This window comes from Scylla paramamosain, chromosome 6 (genome assembly GCF_035594125.1).
Source record: "Scylla paramamosain isolate STU-SP2022 chromosome 6, ASM3559412v1, whole genome shotgun sequence".
Taxonomy (NCBI): Eukaryota; Metazoa; Arthropoda; class Malacostraca; order Decapoda; family Portunidae; genus Scylla; species Scylla paramamosain.
In genome coordinates, this window is record NC_087156.1 from 22,819,497 (window position 1) to 22,829,496 (window position 10,000).

The 10,000-nt window shown below is 47.2% G+C and overlaps 1 protein-coding gene and 1 long non-coding RNA gene across 3 annotated transcripts in view; one reads left to right on the top strand and one right to left on the bottom strand.

Annotated features, from left to right (window-relative positions):
• Window positions 1–2,585, top strand: part of LOC135101438 (carcinoembryonic antigen-related cell adhesion molecule 6-like) — a 120,469-nt gene extending 117,884 nt beyond the window's left edge. For both annotated transcript variants that reach the window (XM_064005390.1, XM_064005389.1), the window contains 3 exons: window positions 883–1,016; window positions 1,524–1,690; window positions 2,119–2,585. In XM_064005390.1, coding sequence (XP_063861460.1) covers window positions 883–1,016; window positions 1,524–1,690; window positions 2,119–2,251 — 434 coding nt within the window. In that variant the 3' untranslated portion in view covers window positions 2,252–2,585. The remainder of the gene's footprint in view (window positions 1–882; window positions 1,017–1,523; window positions 1,691–2,118) is intronic.
• The window catches only part of LOC135101440 (uncharacterized), a 204,395-nt gene that overhangs the window by 147,237 nt on the left and 47,158 nt on the right, over window positions 1–10,000 (bottom strand). The window contains exon 3 of the long non-coding RNA XR_010269274.1: window positions 503–658. This is a non-coding gene — a long non-coding RNA (uncharacterized LOC135101440). The remainder of the gene's footprint in view (window positions 1–502; window positions 659–10,000) is intronic.

A 10,000-nucleotide genomic window follows, 5' to 3' on the forward strand; every position in this document is an offset into this window, starting at 1 on the left:
CACACACACACGGGAAAGATAAAGAAAAATATTAAAATAACCTTGCTCCTGCTAACATTTATGCAAATTTGCTTAAGTAAATATTTCTTCAGGGCCGAGCAAACACTGCAATACGATTCATGCAAATGTAATGAACAACTGGCGCTGCGGCCCCAGAGGAACAAGGTTATTTCGGAAGTTGCACGTGAAATGACGAGCCCAAGCGTCGGCCTTCCTGAGCCGCGTCCCTCTACCGGCAGGCAGCGTTACGGGCGCCGGTCCCCTGCTTGTACTGTCCCTTCGTTAAGTGTTTTACCGCATCACGGACGACAAACATAAAAACAGGCAAACAAACACAAAAAAATAGCTGACCGCTTTCCTTTCTTCCACGTAGTACCAGCACTACATGAGATCAACATCATTTAAGTTTATAATTAAGTTTGCACCTCGTCTGGTGCCTGAAGAGCATACTCCCGACACATAGAATAGTTCCAAGAAGACTTTGCAGGTCGTGTTCACTTACTTCGGCGCAAGGATCGCCATGTCTCCATTATCAATGAGGCAGTAGAGATGAGGCGAGATCCCGGCACGTGGTGATGTGGGGAATTAGCTGACCACTCACACTCAAGTGTTTGGCATGAAGCACGCTATCCATCACTCCTTCCTGCTTCGACATCATCTGAAAAAGGAAACAACATCCATCATGTATGTGTCGAGAACTGGAAAACACGGCACACTTGTGAACCGGCTCGACCCCCAAATATTTATTGTACCATCCCACCACTCAGTGACTCAAGTGTAAATGGTTTAGTGTCCGGAAAACTGTGGAGTCTGAGCAGCCATGTGTTCATTCTTAATGGTAGGAGTCACACGGTGTCTCACGGCAATGGTTTCCCTCCCCAGACGTGCCGTCGGGCCCGCCGCGGCTGGCTCTGAGCCGACTCCAATGGTCCCCCGGAGAGGTGCTGAGGGCTAACTGCACTTTTCCTGGGGCGAGGCCACCCTCTGAGCTTCACTGGTACATCAATGGAAAAAAGGTGAGAGCACTACTCCATCCCCATCATAAAACTAAACAGTGTGTGTGTGTGTGTGTGTGTGTGTGTGTGTGTGTGTGTGTGTGTGTGTGTGTGTGTGTGTGTGTGTGTGTGCAAAACGCACGCACGAACGCACCCACGCACACACCAGATTGTCATCAATTTGGCGCTGTACTACATGCTGCATTTGTACGGCAGCCTATCACTGCATAACTGGATACTTGATAAGTTCCGTCACCGCCCTGCTCCCTCTCCTCTGCCTCCCTCCCAAGTGCTTCATCAGTACATAATCCCACGTAGGTCTCACGAGTCACAGGAATCTTCTATGTAGGTTTACGGCATCTTATGTTGGGCTTCCTATTGAGGACATTCCATTGCAGCCCTTCACTTGAGGAAGACCAAATCGACCCCTGTATGTCTAGACCTCCCCAACAGCTTGTGTTCCCCCTCCGTCCCTGCCATTCCTCACACGCCTTCCTGCTCTCTAACTGCCTCTCTCACCACTCACAGATCTCCCCCCAAAGCTCCCTGCTCGTCCATCCTGAGAGCAAGAAAGGGGCAAACGATTTCGTCTCTCGTACCTCCCAACTGACACTGACGCTGCGGTCGACGCACTTCACCCCCGGAGGCCAGGCCACCCTGACCTGCGAGGCCACGGTGCCGGGAGTGTACCGCAGGTGTGTACCTCACCCGCATAAATTACTTATACCTTAAATAAAAAAAAAAATCGTTCACATATGTTACAGCTGCAGGCAGTGTTGTATTCACCAACAGTATATATAATATTTTACCTCCCATATTTAAAACGAACGGCTCAGTTATCCAAGAAATTTATTGCTGTTATTAAACGGAAAGTGATTTATACATTTTTTTACCTAGGTTTCATTGCCACACGTCCGTGCCTTGCTGTCAGCTTTTTTCCCAAGCCTTCACTAGCAGAACAGTCCAAAATCCATGAATCCAGTCCCTCTGACGTTTCCTTATCCACTCCAGGAAGGCAGAAGCCTTTCGGAAATACGTACTTTGCAAGTAACCTAAATTTAGTCAAACGACTGTACTCATAGTATTTTCAATGTCACATAATCATATTTGTCTGTGTTCGCAGGACGGCAAAGGTGTATCTGTCACTCCCTGGGTACAAGACTGCTGCTCCCTCACTCAAGCTGTACGGCACAGGGAGTGGATTGCGAGGAGGAGCGACACTGGTGGCAACGTGCTTGGTGCTGCTGCTATTGTAGGACACCACCCCCACCATCACCACCACTACCACTGCCCACTACACCAGTGAGCACTCCTCGCAGCGCCATGGGTCAGTGTGTAATAATGGAAAGAACGGAAAGCCACCAGGCTCACCCCAGCACGGTGGCGGCTCACCACACAACACACGAGCAGCCACCAGCAATGCACCACCGCCAGGCACCGGCCTCACTTCCTGGCAGGATCAGGCTAACTCCTAACACTGTAAGGTTGAGTCGTGCTTGTAAAATTCGCTTCGTGGTTCATCTCACTGCCAGGCTTTCCAAACACTTGCCTTCCATCCAGATACACGAGTGACAGGACGCCGTCACGCACCGCGCAGTAGGTCCCAGAAAGCTCACGCCAACCTGAAATCTCCCCGTGAAAAAAAAAATAAATAAATAAATAAAGTAAAATAAAAAAATAAAAATAAATAAATAATTAAATAAATAAATAGATGAAATAAAATAAAATAAAAAATAAGAATTGTCTGATTCATCGTACACCCAACAAAGTAATAAATAAGTAAATAAATAATACAGCACGAAGGCTGTGGTGTCGGACGTGGCGCAGTGAGGAGCTTAGCAAACCTGAGTGGCCGCCGGAACACTGACACGTTCCCTGAGGGCTGTAGAGATGATGATGCCCCACGCTCACACGGACGTGACAGGACTGTGTCGAGACAATTCTACATGTAAAAACATTAACTTAAGTATATGGCAAAAATGTGTACTTGTTCTGTATATACGTACCATACGAATTGACTTCAGGGTCTTAGGACGTAAGTATGTATGTATGTATGCATGTAAGTATGTAAGAATGCATACAAGTATGTATGTATGTGGGTATGTATGCGTGTACATGTGTATGCATGTATTCTAGCGGCGTAGTTTGTACTTCTGTACTGGTCAGGATTAATGTACTATATAACACTAGAAGTGTCACCCTCCTCATCACCTCCGCCATTACATCAAAACCATGTAGAGAAGGAACCACCCACTCAGCACACCGCGACCCTGTACATAGCGAAGACCTGTGCCGCAGCCACGGACTGAACGAAACACTAGCCACACCACACAAAGAGGTCATAAGAGTGCCAGTTACTTATCAGATATATGCATAGATATTGGATACCAGAGTAGGAACTCGGTGCACTGCATGCCGCCATCACCCTGCGTGTGGACGACCCGGCTGGCCCACGCCCCCTCCCCGCCCCCGCGCCACCCCCACCCAAGGCCGCCGTGCAGTGTGCAGTGTTCACGCAGAAGTGTGTTGGCAGTGGTCTAGATAACGAAGTTTTCCTCACATTTCGCCAACATTCGGTAGTACGATGAGCATCCCGAGTCAGGAAATTGCGGGGCTGTTAGTGTTTGGGGAGAGCGTCGTGAGCCTCTCAGCCACTCCCAGACTCACGCCGCGCTGCACACGCTGCCGGCACACACACACAAACACACACACACACACACACACACGTTATTCTTCGCGCCTTAAGACACTGCGATAATAAAAGACGCAACAGAACACACAAGACTGATTAATACACTCTGTACATATTATCTTGAGACTGAAAAATCATAATTAACTGAAAAGAACTGAAATATATTAACATAATTATTGATATTATTAATGATATTATTTTTTTTATTATAATGATGATTATTGTTACGTTTACCATCGTTATTACATTCGCGTGAACACTACACTCGCATTAGCCTTCAGCACTGCGGCGGCCCGGCTGCTGGCGTGACACCAACGCGCAGCTCAAGTATACGTAACCCGGCAGGTGTTAGGTGAGTGCGGAGTGTGTGTGGTGCAGGTACTGCTGTGTGTGGCGCTGGGCCCGTCACGCTCCATCTGCGGCAGGACCCTCTTTATGGACGAGAGTGGCACGATGATTTGCTCCTATGAACACTGTGTGTGTGTGTGTGTGTGTGTGTTTCATATATATATATATATATATATATATATATATATATATATATATATATATATATATATATATATATATATATATATATATATATATATAGAGAGAGAGAGAGAGAGAGAGAGAGAGAGAGAGAGAGAGAGAGAGAGAGAGAGAGAGAGAGAGAGAGAGAGAGAGAGAGAGAATATGGTGCAGTGTCTATTGATATAAAACGACGGAAACTGAAGAAAAGAATACAACAGTTTCCCATGAGGGTTCCCGCGGAGGAAGGAAGCCGCCCACGCACAGCAGCACCGCCCACATTCTCCCAAACCTATTCTATCACCTCCAATTAAAGTGTCTTCCTGTACAGTTCTATTTTGAGCGCAACACCGGCGGCAACACAGGGCGGGGTGGCACCGCCGACCCGATACCCGCGGCAACGACTCGGTAGTAAGGTCAACTTTTCAAATCATAGTTATTATGTACTATTACACAGTAATTATGCGAGTATATATTTGATATAACACACACACACACACACACACACACACACACACACACACACACACACACACACACACGTTCCTCAAGACTGGAGTACAGTACTAAGAATGAACACAAGGCATGTTCAGGAGTAAAGAATATTGTCACAGCTGTCAAAATACTACCGATATATAATGTTGGTAAAAAATATTTCTTGTAAATAAAATAAAAAAATAAATAAAATGTGAGAACTTTTATATTCTTTTCCACAATTATCCATCACGAAGTAGGAGTAAACACCAGCAAGACGAGGGACGTAAGTATGGTGCCGAGACGCTGAGGCAACCAGGAGTACCGGCCTCTCCCTGCATGACATGCTGCCCACCACGCCTTGAGGGGAGGCTTGCCCATGCAAAATTCTACACACATGATCAATTTCGTCCGAACATAAATCTGAAGCAGTCTTACATCCGGGAGTTGCGCTCGGTTGAACTCACACCTCGAGAAGCAGTCAACACAGCTGCTGTCTGAACACTATTTGCAGAGTCGGAAGGTTATAACGCTAGGAGACGCGGGTTCCAGCGCGGCGTCAAAGGGCTCTCTGTGTATATTACAAACTAGTCGAGTCACGAGTTGCAGGAGCCAAACTGGGTCGGAGTTGAGTTGGCTCAAGTTTCCTCGACAGATCCTGCTGACGGCGCCACCCCTCGCCGGCCCGTCGCACTCTCCCGCTCTTCAATTCATCAAAACATGACCTTCAGTTTGAAAGACACCTACCAGATGCAAACTTCGAGAAAAAAAAGATAATTAAAAAAGAGATAACATCATGGGGAAAAACGTAAAAGCTTGGCCGCAAGCATCTTATTAAACATGTAAGAAAGTTGCTCGCCCATTCCAGAACAAAAAGAGGAAAAAATCTTACAAAACAGGGAAAACTTGGGTCTCTCAGCTCAGGAAATCTCCATACTGCCAGTGTTCTCGCAGCCCTGCTCATGTTAGCTCAGGGAAGGCACGGAAACCCTCAACAGTGAATAATTGAAGCATATTTACAAGAGCACGAATGTAAGTCTGCGAGGGCGACTCAGCGTGACGTCAGCACCCTCTCCCCCTTTAACCCTCTTCCAGCAGCCTTTGATAAACGACTCCAGACTGTCGGGAGTCACGGACCTCGACCGCCGGGCATGAAAGGGGGGTGCGAGTCTGCCACGCCAAAACGACCCGCTTTCTTTCATCCCTCTTCATCCCTCAACCCACACATTCGTCACTCATTCCTCAACTTTGCCTCTCCCCTTCCTCTTCTTCCTGCTCCCCCTCCTCCCCCCTTCCTCCTTCTCTCTTTCTCTACCGCACCAGAGCTCTAGTCAGTTTGCAAAGTTGCCTCTATCTACTGGTGAGCAATTTTGAAAAGTGTCAGTGTGGTTTATGGGTGTTGGGCGGCCTCCAAGGAAGAGAGAGAGAGAGAGAGAGAGAGGGAGAGAGAGAGAGAGAGAGAGAGAGAGAGAGAGAGAGAGAGAGAGAGAGAGAGAGAGAGAGAGAGAGAGAGAGAGAGAGGGAGGGGGGGAAGCTGGAGGAAACGTCACGGACAACGTACGTAGAATTGGAAGAGGAAGAAATGGAAGAAGAGGCAAGGGAAGGAAGAAGGACCAGGAGGAGGAGGAGGAGGAGGAGGAAGGGGGGGGACGCATCTGCCGTATTTTCCTGCAGGAGGAGGCTGTCGTATCGTTTAGGGCGGACAGGCGAGCCATTGTGTGCTGGAGGGTGACGCTCGGTATTTCTGGGCTGGATTCAATTTCAAGTCATCAGTCGTTATCCTTCAGCGTGCACTGCTTGTTCCAGCCTGCGTGCACCCTTCCCCACGCTACCTCCCTCATACCCCCCCCCTCATCCACCTCACACTCCTCCCCTTTCACCAGCGGCCTTCCTTGCACATGCCCCATCCTACCTATTCTCATGCTCCCCAACATCGTCCTCTTCCACAGTACCCTTCCTCATACCTCCTCCTCATACCCCGCATCCACCTAATCCTCCTCCCCTTCCCCCAGCGGTCTTCCTCATTCCCCAAGCTTCCTATACTCCTGCACCTCCAACAGCCCTCGTCCTAACCCTCGTCTTCTTCCACAACACCCTCCTTCATGCCCCCACGTCCTCCTAACCCTCCTCTCTTAACCAGTAGTCCTCCTCATACCCCATCCTACCTATCTCTTCCCATCCTTTCCCTCCCCTAAGCAGACACCAGGAGGCTCTTCACTAGGGAAACACACGAGCTGTATCTCTAAAGCCAGTGATATACGTAATAAAAGCGTGCAAAATGAGCCTTCACTTCGTTAGGTTATGCTTATTTGAGCAAAGCCATAGAATAATTGAATGATGATTTATTCTCTCTCTCTCTCTCTCTCTCTCTCTCTCTCTCCTCTCTCTCTCTCTCTCTCTCTCTCTCTCTCTCTCTCTCTCTCTCTCTCTCTCTCTCTCTCTCTTATCTACAACAATATCGGGAAGCTTGATACCGGATAGTTTTCACATGTGGAATTCATTAATGACCTCTCAGTATCTTCGCAGTGAATGGAGCTCGCGGTAAAAATCGTGAACCTGATCGACGGTGCGTGGTGTTGTGTCTGTGCTGTTGTTCGTTCCCTCATTCCGTAAACATTCAAGGATAGTGATGATTCTCTCTCTCTCTCTCTCTCTCTCTCTCTCTCTCTCTCTCTCTCTCTCTCTCTCTCTCTCTCTCTCTCTCTCTCTCTCTCTCTCTCCCTAACTTTCCACCCCACATGTATTCTCGATGCATCGGCGCTAAAGTCTGGAGCCTTTCGGTAAACTTTCACGGCTTGAAGGAGAAAAATAGGTGAGTAATGTTTTGTCGTTCAATTTCAATACTTAACTCACCTGATTTTTCAAGTTAAATATTGGCCAAGACTGAGGCGAGGCGATAGCGGCTCGTTTAATACGTTACTCGACGAAAATCCAAAAGCAGAGTGACTCCCTAAGTAGATTATCCGCGTGGCCCCGTGGGAGGCTGCACCATATCACTCTCGCAATTAAATGATATCAAATGAAACCTCAACATTAATCTTCCGGGCTGACTAACAGCAAGACACCGCGCCACTCACTAAGGCCTCAAGATTACACGCGCTAAGCAATGTCCTCCCCAGACATAACGACACATGGACCAAATTACCTTATCATAATTGTAAAGCTGTCACCTAAAGATACCAAGAACAAAAGCACTGAACACACCTTGCAAGAACCAGGTAGAGGTGAAAGCACACGTCATCACAGGTAAGAAAGACTTTGGTTCTATCTGTACACTTAAGAGGGAAGGGCACTATGGTGAATGACGTCATGAAGCAGCCTTGAAGAGAGGATGTGGTTACTGCACACATTAGATGGAATTAAACATCTCATATCCAAGGTTACACGGAGCATATGAGAATGTAAGGGATATGAGGTATTCACATGTTCACTACTCTGATCTAATGCTGTGCTTTGAAAACGTATGATTCAGCAACAATGTAAAAGGGCAAACGATAACAGATAAATAATAACAATGACGTAATACTACATCCTTGCATCTCTAGAAAATAACAATGTGAAAACCTGGCCATCAGAAATACCTAAAATAATAAGCACCTCATTATAATATCAAAGTTCAAATTGAATGCTAAATACCACAAAAATGAATAAATAAACAGCATGAACAAAACAACAAATAAAACAAAAACATGACAAAAAAAAAAAACTAAATAAATAACATAAACCACTACACTCACAAACACTTCATCTCAGCAACACACCAAATAACAAAATACATCCATGAGAAAAAAAAATAATAACAAATAAATAAATAAATAACAAAAAAAAAAAAACACACCAAACAGCCAATCAGAGCACCACACCAAAGGCAAAACACCATGTATCAAAATCCATCCAAGAGCGACGAGGAGCAACAACAGCCACCCAGCACCTCCTCACTGCAAGACAACCACCCAGCAAGAGATCACCACATGCGGAGAGTATATACAAACCCCCTCCCCCCCCCACCCCGCGTCCAGTAATCCTGCCGTCCTCCTCCCAGCACGCGACCACCAACGCTCCACTCAGTCTGGCACATCACTTCCCAGCCAAGCGAATGTCTCACGGCCTTAACAAGTCCGCCCACGGTATCTTAAACATGTGTGGAGACGAAAATAGGCAATCTTAGAAAGGAAAAACCCGAGCTGTCATCTGCCGAGAGAGAGAGAGAGAGAGAGAGAGAGAGAGAGAGAGAGAGAGAGAGAGAGAGAGAGAGAGAGAGAGAGAGAGAGAGAGAGAGAGAGAATGATAAACGAAAACAGGAGTCGTTGTAAGGCGGAGGGAGGCGAGAGGAACAAGATGGGTAAATGAGGGATCTTCCGCGCCACAATAGCGAGGTGATTGTGGCCCCGAGAGGCGACTGGAGCACACACACCACCCCAATGTTCCCCTCCGGCACCAGCGGCAGCAGCAGCTCCTCTTTTCCTTCCCTCACTCCTACAACAAACAATTACTCTCAGAATTTTGTGGCCCAGAAAATAAAGAGGGACCTTGTTTCATGAGGAGATGGAGGAGGATAAGTGGGGGAAGAATAAAGGCGGCTATGGGCTGTGAGGGTTAGAGTGCGTGTGAGTGAGTGTGAGTGAGCGAAGCAGAATTGTGTATGCGAGGAGGCTCCTTGTGTAACTTGACGCTGAGTGTGGTAATGGAGGGAATAATGAATAATAAGCAGAGGAATGAAAACTAACAGCGCCGTGTGAATAAATGTTGCACGAGAGAGAGAGAGAGAGAGAGAGAGAGAGAGAGAGAGAGAGAGAGAGAGAGAGAGAGAGAGAGAGAGAGAGAGAGAGAGAGAGAGAGAGAGAGAAAGAAAGAAACACCCATCAAAAAAAAAAGTTAACACAAAAACATACAAAAAAAACGTAAAACAATAAAAAGTAGCGGGACGACACAGTTATTTCGGCTCCCACACGGCCGTCATTACAAAACAATACATAATGCGATTAAAATATACCAGCACGTTTCACTTATTAGCCCGGCAGTGCATCGCTGGGCCGGCATCACACCCGAGCACATGGACGGACGCGCGCCAGCACCGGCTTTCATATGTATGATAATGGCGACTCGAAATATTACCGACATCCCTCCTTCCCTCTGCCCTGACACCCACCCGACACTATTGCGAACCCTTTGCCGAGGCCCCAGCCACCCCCGTGTTGTTTGCTGCCTCGTCGCTTTTTATTTAATATTCCGAGTGTCAACAACCGTGTTCAGCAGGTGGGTGGTGTGGCCACGTTTTTTTTTCTTCTTCTTCTTTTTTGGTGTGTGTGTGTGTGTGTGTGTGTGTGTG